Source organism: Halichoeres trimaculatus, unplaced genomic scaffold (assembly GCF_033239565.1).
Source record: "Halichoeres trimaculatus isolate MK-OKI-2021-1 unplaced genomic scaffold, fHalTri1.1 fHalTri1_scaffold_2, whole genome shotgun sequence".
Taxonomy (NCBI): domain Eukaryota; kingdom Metazoa; phylum Chordata; class Actinopteri; order Labriformes; family Labridae; genus Halichoeres; species Halichoeres trimaculatus.
Window position 1 is genome coordinate 20417648 of NW_027437180.1, and position 13412 is coordinate 20431059.

The 13412-nt window shown below is 39.0% G+C and overlaps 1 protein-coding gene across 2 annotated transcripts; it reads right to left on the bottom strand.

Annotated features, from left to right (window-relative positions):
• Positions 1–686: 686 nt before the first annotated feature.
• On the bottom strand, positions 687–5408 carry LOC141807884 (dynein axonemal light chain 4). 2 transcript variants are annotated; one of them, XR_012599878.1, is made up of 5 exons: positions 5302–5408; positions 4734–4813; positions 2684–2767; positions 2291–2538; positions 687–2205 (listed from the first exon to the last, which is right to left on the bottom strand). XR_012599878.1 is itself a non-coding variant. In XM_074694092.1 (4 exons), the coding sequence occupies exons 2-4, from the start codon at positions 4803–4805 to the stop codon at positions 2374–2376; spliced, it is 321 nt and encodes a 106-aa protein (XP_074550193.1). In that variant the 5' UTR covers positions 4806–4813; positions 5302–5408; the 3' UTR covers positions 689–2373. The 2 variants fall into 2 exon arrangements, 1 of the variants encoding a protein (XP_074550193.1); XM_074694092.1 differs by having other exon boundaries at positions 689–2538.
• Between the last annotated feature and the right edge of the window lie 8004 nt (positions 5409–13412).

Here is a 13412-nt window from a genome sequence, read left to right on the forward strand (position 1 = left end):
AAATAATGACTCTGCCTCCCCTGATTGTTTACTGGGAGTATTTGGTTAGAGAGAGCCCAACCTGGAATCAAAAATATCAAGCATGTTTGATATCTATCTATGGCTCTAAATTGTGGAAACCTAACAGTCTGGAATACCTATCAGGAAAAAAGTCATATTGATGTAACACACATCAGGATTATGTGGACAAATTATCACATATGAAGATCCCTAAAGTCATATTACACTTACACAACTCCAGTCTTAACCTAGCTTAAAATTGTCTTGTGTTGCTTTTGGAAGAAGTTACATTGTTGGACATGTTGAGCTCCAGTTAATCCTCATTGTGTGCTGTGAGCACAGCAAAAAAAAAAAAAAAAAAATCTGAACTGTAGTGGACACAGACTGTACCAGTCTGTTGTTCTGTGAGAGTCTTTTTGCTCCTGTCCTCAGCAGGGCTGCGTTGTGAAAAGATTTTGTGTCTCAATGGGAGTATTCTGGAAAGACATACGGGTAGGAGTTAAAAGAATGTTTAAGGTGAGAGAAAACGTCCTTGAGACTCTTACATCACCTGACAGCAAACTGATGAGTCACAGGCTTCCAGCAAATTACCTTTAATTATATTCTCATATGATCTTATCTTTATATAATGACGCAGACAATGATGAAACACCAGGTAATATACATCTTTGATATTCTTTATTTGTTTCTTTCTCAGTGTTAACCAGCATGCCAAGATTACATTTTCAATGACTTTCTTTTTTAACTTCAGTTATTGATGCATTTAAACTAGATTGCATCAACCAGAATATCCCTCAACGGAACTACAAAGCAGGGTGTTACTCCTCATGTTTGTTTCTCAGTGAGAAACTCTACAAAGACATTTCACCAAAAGTGGCAGCTTGAGAAACTTTACAGAAAATATGTCAATTGCTTTCAGAGGAAAAGCATCTGAATTTTAAAAGAAAAGATCTTTTTAACACAACTTCCTCCAGTTTCTCTGGAGAACCTGCTGCCTGCAATTTTCATCATCCTCTGTGACAAGTCCCTCATACAGCGTCATTTACCGTCTTTTCCCCATCTGTGAACATTAAACGCTTGTTGGGTATTTTTGGAAGCATCTTTGTTTGTCTCCTCCTCTGTGTATTTCTTATCTATAAAAAGGGAATTCAAAAGAAGAGGCTGGCATGTTATTCCTCTGTGTGAAGAATGTACTCCTGCTCTATAAACATTTGAAATCAAGCATTCAAATTCTGTTGCAACTTGAGGCAAAGTTTTTTTTTTCTTTGCAACTGTCAGCAATAAAGCACAAGTCCTGTGCCTCCCACGTGTTAAAACTTGCTCTCAGCTTACCAGAAGCCCTGCACAACTTGTTATCTGTGCTGTGGTAATAAAAAGTGCCTTCTATTTTAATTAATGTGACCTAGACTGCTTGGCCTCATAAAGAACATGACCAAAACGCACTAGCCTCTGATTATGAAGGACACAGACAGCAGTTTAACTCTTATTTATTCACATTTCAAGATTTATTGTACAATCTGATCACTTCACACAAAATGGTCCATTTTATTGGATCATTACAACTGGCATCTGCATGAAAACAATCACATTGTCGACATCACCCAGCACAGGGATATCATGAGGGTTTATTACAAACACCTTTACAGGGGCAGAAAAGGTGGATAGGGTTTAGTGTTGTTGGACCCAGGAGAGTCTGAGCCCATAGTCATAAGAAGATGACACTGGTATTTAAAAAGAAGTTTCTCAAATTGCTTCAAAATATGTACAGATAAAAAATATTAAAAATTTTATTGAAAGACTAGTGCGCTTGAAGAGAGAGCGCGTGAGAGACAAAGAGAGACAAAAGAAGACACATGTGAAAAGTTACGGTGGTCAAGACAGAAAGATGACAATGAAATGTTTATTTCAAAAAAGTGTGTGTCCAGCACACACTGACATCTTAAGACACTCACGCATACACATTCTCCCTGCAGAGGAATGAGGAGAAAGGACTTTGGAGACCCTGGCTGGCTGTTGTGTTTGTAAAAGTTGAACTTTTGTTCTCACACATGCACACTTACAAATGTTTAGGACCATGGGATCGGCTTCAGACACAAATACAGAGTCAGAAACAAAGAAGAACGGAACCGACAGGGCAGGCAACTATTTTTATGTCTTCCAGCCGCAGATATCGCCTGATTTTGAATTCCCTTTCAGCTATTATCCCTGCCAACAACAATTTTACACTTATAAGACCTCCAAGCGACATTTTAATATCTGCCACAGAGGCTGGATGTGTGGACAAACTGACCTGCTGCAAACAAAGTGTGACCAGCATCTGGCTGGTAGCTGGTGTTCGTTTCCAGCCCAGGGACGGGATTCGACAAGGAGGTGCTACGAGCACTTCCACACACACACCGCCAGGCTCCCCCCAAAGAACATGTAGAGCAGGTTCTTCACTTCATGTGTGACCTCAAAGCCGAACCCTTCGCCAATCACCACATGCCACGAGCTGCCAAATTTCTTGTCCATGGACTCTTTGATCATCTTGGCAGCACTCTGGAGCACAAGAACATGGTCTCAGCATGGATAATCAAGACTTTACTCATCAATTAAATCAAGGTTCAGAAACAATACCGCTAACAGAAGAGTGATACATTTAGAAAAGATGTTTTGTCACAGCATAGCAGGAAAAAATACTTACTTCATTGTTGGTGGCAAACTTTTCACAAGCTGTAACACAAAGCTCCATTGTCTCGACCCTCATCTCTTCTGGCATGTCTGTATGCTGGAGGTAAACACAACTGGTTACAGTTTACATTTGCATTGTTGTTATTTTTATTTTCCATTTTTTGTTGTGCTATAGTCAAAAAAGAAAGAATCAGTTCTGATTTATGCATATACAGACTGAAGTTTCTGAGCTAAATCCTCTAGAGAAAGCAGGATAAGTGAATTCCACTCTCAACATAAATTTGACCTCAATAATTCACTGTTTCTAAAGCAACAACAATAAAGACATTTGATTCCAGATGTGATGTGACAACATTTCAGGAGACTCATATCTGTATGAGTCAAATCAACTCCAAGTATATAAACAATGACCAATCATGACGTGGTTAAAGTGCTGAAGCCTTACTATAAAGAAAAATATTTCCCACCCACAGCATCCAGATTTTTGACAGATCTTTACTACTATAAGCTGAAGACATTTTTATGCTTCTTATTGCAGTCCATATTTACTAGTGACTATTTGTCCCCAAATTCAAACTTTATGAGCCTGTTCTACATGTATGTTATGTTAAGCCTATGGCTGCAGCCCCCCCTGACTGAGTGTCTCCGCAGGGCACAACAGGCTCAGCTACTGGGTGACATGTGAGCTAAACTTTGGAACTTCATCTGCAATACCTGTCTTTCATGTCATTTTACACAATATCCGTCAATACAAGCCACTAAGTACAATATCAGTTTAATCTCAGCACACCTCAGTGCAATACCCAGATATTCTGTTTAATACCTTTATTTAGTGTAAGATCTATTCAGAATAGGTCATCTTGCTTTGTCTACCTCTTTATGTAAATAATTCTTATTTGGTTTAGTACTTATTGCTTGGTACTGACTGATACTTAATTGCCTATTTTATTGCTTATTTTTATTGTATACTACTTATTATTGTATTATACTGTATAGGGATGCACAATATTATCGGCACAATATCAGTATCGGCTGATAAAAGCTTAAAAACACGTTTATCGGTATCGGCAGATATGAAAATTTCTGCCGATAGGCACAGCCAATAAGGTGCTATTCAGTTAAGATTATTATTATTTTCCATCTGAAAAATAAGCTCCTTAAATGAAATGTAGCACTTCATTTATTTGCACTGCAGAGCTCTGTGTCTGTCACCAGGTTGTTACAGTAGCTCTAAAATAATCAAATGTAACTTGGTTATGTTTAAAAATGCATTGTACATTCAAAGTTCATGTGATCTAAAGAAATTATTTTTCTGTATTTCAATACTGAATGTCTTGAGTTTGAAAAAATAATACATTTCTTATTTATGGTAAAATCAAATGTTTTTTATCTTGTTTTATGTGTGTTTCTTAAACAAATAAGACGTCACAATAAGAGTAACATATAAATTCCAGTACAGGATAGACTTAGCTTTCTTTACAGTGAAAAAAAACAAACAAACTTGTGATTATCGGTATCGGTATCGGTATCGGCCAAAAGGAGTTTCGATATATCGGCATATCGGATATCGGCAAAAATCCAATATCATGCATCCCTAATATTGTATGTCCCTATTTTTCTTATTTCCACCTGTTGTATTATGTAAAGAGCAATGGTAATGCCAAATTTCCCCATGGGATTTATGAAGTATTCCTGATTCCTGTTTCTGAACTACACACCACTATATTGCTGAATATATACCTAGTGTTAAACTGCATGTTGATACCTGCCTGATAGAATTTGGAAAAACAGCATATTCTTAGCAGTCCATACCATATAAATTGAGTTACTGAGTGAGCACACAGTATAGGGCTTTTGTTTTGTTGAGAAGTTTTCAAACATACTTCAGATTTAATACTGACACAGATATCTCATGACCCATCATATGCAGACACCAGGTCACAAGTTAAGTTTCAGTTTGTTTTTCTGCCAGAGGTAAATGTAAATGTTGTCATTGTAAAGGTTGTGGGGCTGTGTCTAACTGCAGTCAGTTTTCGGCGTCACTGTCCTCTTCTCAGACTTACTCTGATGAGTGGAAAACTGTGCATCCTCTTGTAGTCGGCCTCCTCTTTCTTTCCCTCGCCAGTCCCAGCCATCCCAACTCCTGCACGGGAAAAATACGTCGACATGTCAAAAAAGTGAACCCCGGTAGTGTCAGAGATAAAACTGAATCTAACTGATTATCAATAACCCTGAACAAGCTGTGGCTTCTGGAGCTAATAGCCCTCTGAAACATGACCCAGTGGAAAGAGGTTCACTGGCTAAGCTAGGGCTAGTTAGCTTCGACATGGATTTAAGTTTGTTTAAACAAATTGAGCTGTTCACCCTCCAGACAAAACAGATATCAAATACACTTAACCTTGTTTTGATTAATAAGACCATGCATTATGGGATTTATAAACGTAACAAACGAACCAGGTTAGAGCTAATTAGCCTAGCTTGTTACAAACAGCTGATGCTACCGGTTGATGTTTTCTGTTGAACCTACTCGAAACAACCGACGTTTCATTTACCTATAAGCACTACGATGTGCAGACAATATAAAATATGTTCAGGGACATTTAGGTAAAAAGATAAATGTAAGTTACGTACGAGGCTTTTGTCCAGCGCAAACTTCTGTTTGACTTCCAGAGCGGTTGTTAGGGAGACATTTTAAACAACTGATGTCTCTACAGAGGAAGACCCGCCCATCACAGTAGGAGCTCTTCTCTATTGGTTCAGAGACTGTCAATCAACTGACGGTGTTTAAAGAGAGAGGACTTCAGATTTGGCAAAGAGGTGATCTCATGCAACGTGTGCAACGATACTTTTATGCTACCGCATCACAATGTTATGCACTGATACAAGTCGTAGGTCCCTGTGTTGTGCGAATATCTTTCACTGAGATAAAAAAAAAAAAAAAAAAAATTCAACACAAGGCCAAATACTTTGTTTTAGTGTCTTACATTCAGAAATGGGTCATGTGCAGGTGTCGCGGCAAAAAAAAAAAAATACTGAGTGATTTTTTTTTTTTTTTTTTTAATTCTCAGTTTACAGATTTGGCCTTTTCAGAATGCATAAGTAAATGAATAGATCATAACAACAACCACAAAAATTTATTTATTTATTTATTTATTCATTTATTTATCTATTTATTTATTTATCTATTTATGTCTAACAGGGGCTTCTACACATTACTGCACTATTGCTGGAAGAACAACTAATTACACATTTTCCATAAAGTCCCATTACACTTAAGTCAGGTAGATTGATCATTTGTTAATCACATTTATGATGACTCACTGATCGAGGCCACAGCAGCACATACTGGACTTATTCATGTTTTTTACCAAGAATTGTGACAGCAATCCTCCTTTGCACTGCTTTATCCTTCCATAGCATCTTTAATTTTGGGATGATAGTATTAAATGATACAATATTTAGTCTTTAATGACTTCACAACTTTTGAGCTGCATGGTGATGCAGTGGTTAACACGATTGCCTCACAGCAAGAAGGTCACCAGATTGATCCCTGATTGATTGGTTTGGGCAAGGTGGGCCTTTCTGTGTGGAATCTGCATGTTGTACTTGTGCGTGTGGCTTCTCCAGTTTCCTCCCACAGCCCAAAAACATGCTCATCAGGTGTGAATGTGTGCGTAAGAGGTTGTCTGTAAATGCATGTTGGTCCTGTGATTGACTGGAAACCAGCACAGGGTGCATCTGCCTCTTGCCCAGTGGTTCAGTGGCTCCAGCCAGCCGACCCTGAACAGGATGAGAAAATGGTTGGATGGACGTTACGACTTTGGGGTCTTTCTGAGGACAAAAAATGTTTGCAGGAAAATGTTGCTGTAGTCATTGTGTACAGGTTTCCTCAATCTTGCTCTCAACTGAAGGCTTCCATGAACACAAAATGATACCAATTCCAAATACTGACAGACAAAGAGTAACAGTTTCATAATTATAAATGTAAGCAACCTACATACTACACATCCAGTCCAACACAAAGCATAGTGGAAAACGAGGTGCAGTGTTTGTGATACAATGTCTTATGTTCATAATCAAAGCCTGCAAATTAATAAGTATTCAAGTCAGCGAACAAAATTGACATCAGTACCTCTGGAGTGTTTTGGTTGCAACTACAAAATTACTGTATGAAGACATGGGAAATTTTTGCAATATTCCGTAACCAGTTTTAGTTTTTTTCTCCTTTTAAAAAAAAAAAAAAATATTATTATTAATTTTTACAAAGCAGCAGTTATACAAAGCAGCTTTTTGTTTAAAAAAATCAGTATGTGATAGGTAACCCTACTTTCCACTACTATCTCTCTGACTAGTCTAAACTTACACCACCATCTGACATCCTCTCGTGAGTAAAACCCTCTTAACCCCCCTCTAATCAGCCCTCTTATTGAATCTGACCCACATTCAGCTAGAAACATCTGGGTGGTGGAATCCCCATGTGAAGAGTTCTGACCCAAAGTTATTAGTCTGCTCAACGCACACTCAGAATCACAAAAACCCAGTGAGGGAGTTAACCTGCTGTGCTTTTAACCTCACACGCCAGCTGAAATGGCTCAGACTAAAATACCACCACGAGCATCTGGATTGATTTTAAACACCGACTCTCCTCTGGATCAGAGCGGATTATCTGTCTCTGTGAAGGCAGACAAACATGATAATCTTTCTCTCTTTCTGCTCCGTCTCTCTTCTGTCCTGTAGAAAAGATGCAACTTGTTGGCCACATTTTAACACCTTGCCTCCATTCCCTCCTCTTCTCTCATTCTGTCAGCTGTGACCACAGGGAGCTATAACTGCTCATTGAAAGACAGTCATGAAATGTTAATCTATTATAAACTCACATGACCCAGTTTGGTTTCATCATTAGTTCAGAAGTCATAAAGTTACAGAATGAGAGGGCAGGCTTGTAGGGTGGGCTGCCTGCAGTTAAGTATTACATTGTAAATACATCTTAAAAAATTTGACTGTCAGGGCCACATTACTTGGAAGAGCAAGGCCACCAACATGGAATAAAACAAGAATGGGCAAGTGGAGACATCAATGCCACCCAACAAAGAAATATATGGAGCAGAAACATTTCTCTGACTGAATCTCAGCTTCATGTTTTGTGTCATGGACACAACTGTATCCAACAACTGTAATTACACCTAAATTGCTCATTCAAAGTTAGCGCCTGCAGCTGCAGATCCTCACAGTGGATTTAGGAAAAAAATCCACAGTCACTGCTCCTGGTTCTACTCTTGCCTCTTTATTTTAAAGAGGAATTTAATGTGTAGCTAAATAAAAATGGGAGAGCTACTAGTGTGGCGATAAACAAAAGATTATGTTATTGAAGCTCCAAACTCTTAATAGTTCAACAGGTGAAATATATGAGATAAAGAGATGAAACCCTGAAAAATTCCATTCAGAAAAAGTGGACCACTCAGAGTCAATATGAATTTTTAAAAACTGAATCCACTATTTTTCTACTTATTGCCAAAGATTCATAAAAGTTTGGTCATATCTAACTGACAAATCATGACACGCACTGACTCACTGTCTGGAGCTTAAACCCAGTTTGTGGACTATTTCATCAAAGACTCTACCATCATAAGAGACAGACACCAGAGATGTTTCTGAAACTGTTAGCTTACATCTTTTTACCAGCCAACAGTTTTTGGTGTCTCTTGTTGGATAAAGTCTACACTAATATCCCACATGATGATGGGTTAGAATAATAATTTCAAGAGAAAGCAATTGGCAAAACACATTGTTCACAAAAAAAAGTCAGTGTCCAGTTATCTCAATGTGCAGTGATCGGTTTATTTCATTTTACGTGGGCATGTTCCTGCAGTCAACTAGCCCCTGGGTATGTAAGCTGTCTGTGCATTAAGAGCACTGAGAAGTGCATTTTATATTTCTCAGGCCCTCTATTGTTTTTGTCCGTGTTTTGTGCCCGAGCCATCAAATTGTCCTTATTTTCTTTAGCTGTGGCCACTGTTCCTATGTGCATTTAGAGATCGTAGCTATTTCTAATCTCTAACACCTGTCCCTTTTTTAACAGATAAAAACAAAACATATGATGGACCCTGGAAGTTGTTAACTGACAAAAATCAAACTTGTACAAAAGGTTTTTTTTTTCTTGTCATCTTTATTATTTTGGCATTTAGCTGGGACTCTGAGACTGGGCGCCGCCCTGTTGGCCATGGCTGCCTTTTGCAGCAGCTCTCTCTTCTTTGTCCGTTTTTTTGTAATTTTTTTTGTCTCTTTTTCGTAATCTTTGTATTTGGAGTGGATCATTAATTTGTATGGCTCATTCGTTGGTCATAGACACCAAACTGTTTGTGGCTTCAGAGATATTTTTACTACTTTTTCTCCTGTGTTTGTCTGGAGATCCTACATGTAACCATGGCTGCATTGTTTACATGTGAACTCAGCTGTTGGCAGCCTGTAGCATGTCAATGCTAAATGGCGTAAGGCCTGATGTCTTCTGACAAGGTGAGGAGAAGGAGGTGAGGATGATGTGCTGGTTCTCAGGTGTGAGCTAAGAAGTGACGACCTGTCCTTCCATCCATCGTTATTGGGAACATAAGATCCATCTCCAGTAAGGGGGACAAGCTAGCTGTGCTAACCCAGCAACAGAGGGAATACCAGAGGGCAGAGTAGCATCATGCTATTCACAGACATGGCTAACGGAGCTAACATCAGACACCAACACCACATTAGAAGAGCTTCACCTGCTGTGAGCAGACAGGATCCAGGAGACAGAGATGGAGCATGACTGAAGAAGCTCAGTCCTGGACCCTGTGGAGGTGGAGGCCGGCTGAACTGGAGAATGATGGACAAGCTGTCATCATCTATTTTTTTATGGACCTTTTTGCACTTTCTATACACTTTCTTACTTTTGTTTTCTTGATTGTTGCTGTGACTTCAATTTCGTTGCACTTGTTACAATGACAATAAAGTTCTATTCTATTCTGTTCTATCATATTCTATTCTATTCTGAAATTGGGCTAAGAATGAAGAATGTGAATAATTACGTAAAATAAAGCTGAGAATGGTGGCTGACAGGTGTGTTAGAGCTGCTTACCATATGACTATAGGCTACAACATCAACAGCCGTCTTTGGGTCTCATATCATCTCTTAAAAAATGCATGACATCGCCAAGGCTACATGTTCAGGTTTTTATACATATTTGAAATCTGCCTGTGCCCTGTGGTGAAGCACTGTTATAGCTGCACCCTCTCTCCCCATGTTACAGCTCCTGAATATATTTATTGGTTTCCATGTCAAATCATTTGTTTATTTTTACAGGGGTAAAGTGTACATGCAATTAGTACCAAGTTTATTTGTAGTTCATGGATAAAAACAGAGAGAATACTTGTGTTAAAAACAAACAGCCTTTAAATAAACAAGTGAATTATAACAGTATCTTCTCAAGTATATAAATAGAATTCTTATTTGATTTTTACATGAAAAAAAGCAAAGAGGATTTGACAAAAACAACCTGTGCAGGAGGATGTTGGCACCTATCTTAAACCATCACTGAAAATTGTGAAATACGGAGAAAGGCAGAGGGATGAGAGGGTTTTATTCCCCGGTGAGGCAGATAAAGAAAGAGCCAGAGGGCAAGAAGGGAAAAGCTGAAATGTCAAAACAAGGCAGAGAGTTTAAGTGAGGAAGACAGAGGTGTTGAAGACAGGAGGTGAAGTAAAAAGGCACCAAGTGGTGACAAAGGTTGAACTGATAAGATGAGGAAAAGTAAGAGTTGGAATAAAAATCTTTAAGAAATAGATTCTTATTGTGAGAAAATAGTCTGTAAAATGATGTGATGAATCTGAAAAAAAAGGTCTTGGGCATAAAATGATGGAATTCCTTTCATCAGTGATTTTTTTTTCGCTGAAGGAAAAACATGTTCTGAGTTTGAAGGAGTTAACAGTTCAAGGTAAAATACTCATCTATGGTGAAACTGCAGAATGCCCGTAAGACTGGAGTGTAAAACGGGCTGACTCTGGCACAGGCAGTCATGCGTTGGAGCAGGAATACAATCTGAATCAGATTCTGTTGTTCAAAATAAAGCTGACACACACACTCACACTGAGAGCCTTAGCTGGAGGAGATGAGAAAAACTTCAGAGATGTTATGAAAGAAATGAAGATTTGGAGAAGAAAATTAACATTTGAGTTGGCGTATTTATTCCTCTGTGTGACAAGGAGTGTGGAGATGGTGGGCTATAGCGGGTCACACAAGGATTTCATAATCTGCTCCTGCCTCAGAAGGAAGTGATTAAGATGGATCTATAATTCAGCAGCAGAGGAAGCAGATTGTTGGGGAGGGGGAGAGACCCCGCGTGACTCTGCTAACAAGCTGTGACGAAGATCAGCAGAGATGAAGCTGAGAAACAAACCAGGAAAGATAGATGGACACTGACTGCATTACTCACTGACTGACTGTCAGGCTGACTGACTGTCTAATTGACTGGATGGATGACTCAATGACTGACTCACTGACTCCTTCAACCAGGCATGATTGATTCTGTGATTGATCAATCGCTGCAGGCAGTAGGGTCAAATTAAAGCTGCCTCAGGGTGAATTTATCATCCTGCAAACGCTTTATATCATCCACTTTTTCAAATTTGTTGTTTAATCTTTGTAGCTCAAGTGATTTTTTTAGAAAGAAGTGGTCAAACTTTACAAGTAGATCTGGTTAAAAGTGTAGAATGAACTAGAAAATGACAGAATGAAACAGAACCAAAAAGAGTGATAGTCAATAGAATAAATTGTAATAGAAAAGACTAGAGTATAGTTGTGATGTGGAGTAGAGCCGAGTGAAATAGAATAGAATGTGATGGAATGATATGATGGAATGATGCAGAGCTGGAAAGAGAGAAAGAAAAAACGAAACAGAATAGAATAGAATAGAATAGAATAGAATAGAATAGAATAGAATAGATGTTTATTGATGACCAAAAAATTACATCAATCAACTTCAGGAGTGCACTAAATAAGAAATACATACTACATAAATACATAATACATAATACATTCGAATGATGCGCTTCTAGCGGTAGCAGCAAAGTTTGGCAGCTCTCTGTTATTACTCTGCTTTTTTAGCTATATTTTTATCTTTAATTGTTTCTTTTGCTAATTTTTGCTCATTACTGGACTTTTTTGACAACAACTCATGGATATGTCTGCTGGAAGGAGAGTTTATTCAAGAGAGGAGCTTCTTGCATTACGATGGAGCAAATCTGGAGGACATCACCCTATTCCTGCTGAGATAAAGAAGCCTTTCCGAGGATGTCGTGCTGGTGCAAAGTTAAAGGCCAGGAGATGGAGATACAAGCCCTTTCTTCCTTCAGTCATCATGGGGAATGTCAACTCTCTGCCCAACAAAAAGGATGAACTAGAGATACTGGTGAAGACACAAAATGTATACCGTGAGTGCAGCCTCATGTGCTTTACTGAGACCTGGTTGAATCAAAACATCTCTGATTCCTGTGTGGATATCCCTGGCTTCACGCTGATACGTCTGGACAGAGACACCAAAGCTAGTGGCAAGTCAAAAGGTGGAGGACTGGTTTTATACATCAATCAGAGATGGTGTAATCCTGATCATACTACAGTCAAGGTGAAGATGTGTTCTCCGGACATTGAACTGTTGGCAGTTGGGATGAGGCCATATTACCTTCCCAGAGAATTCAGTCATATAATAACAATCCTCGTGTACATTCCACCCAAAGCAACTGCTGAAGTTCCATGTGATGTTATCCAAGAAACTGTTGCCAGGCTACAGACTCAACATCCTGAGGCTCTCATAATAATATCTGGAGACTTTAACCATGTTAGCCTCTCCTCTCATCTCACTGGATTTAAACAGTTTGTTAATTGCCCAACCAGAGTGAACAGAACACTTGATCTTCTATATGCCAACGTCAAAGATGCATACAGTGCCACTGCATTACCACCACTGGGCAGGTCGGATCACAATCTGGTTTTACTTCAGTCTTGTTACAGACCCTGCGTATTGAGGCAGCATGCAACTACTGTAACAGTTAGAAAATGGACACCTGAGGCCAGTGAGGCTCTGAGAGACTGCTTTGAGTGCACAGACTGGAATGTATTGTTAGAAACAGATGAAAATAGTATAGATATTGATAAACAGGTTGACTGTTTTACTGAATACATCAACTTCTGTAAAGACAATATCATACCATCAAAGACTGTACTCCGTTTCCCCAATAACAAACCCTGGATCACAAGTGACATCAAGGATATCCTCAATCAGAAAAAGGAAGCCTTTAGAGATGGCGACAAAGAACGGCTCAAACTGGTGCAAAAAGTGCTGAAGAGGAGATTAAGGGAGGCTAAGGTGAAATATAAAAAGAAAATTGAGAGACAACTACAAAATAATAACATGCGGGAGGTGTGGAGAGGAATCAACAACATCTCTGGATATAACACAAAGACAAGGCAGCCAATTGTGGGTGATGTTGAACGTGCTAATGAATTCAACCAGTTCTTCAACAAGTTTGACACAGCGACCACTTCCTCTTCTACTGCTGCTCCTTCTACACATCTGTGTCTCTCCACCACTCCTGCTACATCCCCTCTTACACCTGTGCCTCTTCAACCGTCACCGTCTGTCACAGCTTTAGGAGTGAGGTTAGAGTTAGGAAGACTGTGCTCAGGGAAGGCTGCTGGTCCAGATGGTGTGTGTCCAAGA

What these genes read in the sequence shown, in the direction of transcription:
- LOC141807884 (XM_074694092.1), bottom strand. Translation starts at nt 4,805, where the DNA reads ATGGCTGGGACTGGCGAGGGAAAGAAAGAGGAGGCCGACTACAAGAGG. An exon ending in ACAGTTTTCCACTCATCAGA is followed by an intron (nt 2,768 to 4,733) that starts GTAAGTCTGAGA and finishes GTTTACCTCCAG; the next exon opens with CATACAGACATGCCAGAAGA. An exon ending in AGTTTGCCACCAACAATGAA is followed by an intron (nt 2,539 to 2,683) that starts GTAAGTATTTTT and finishes CTTGTGCTCCAG; the next exon opens with AGTGCTGCCAAGATGATCAA.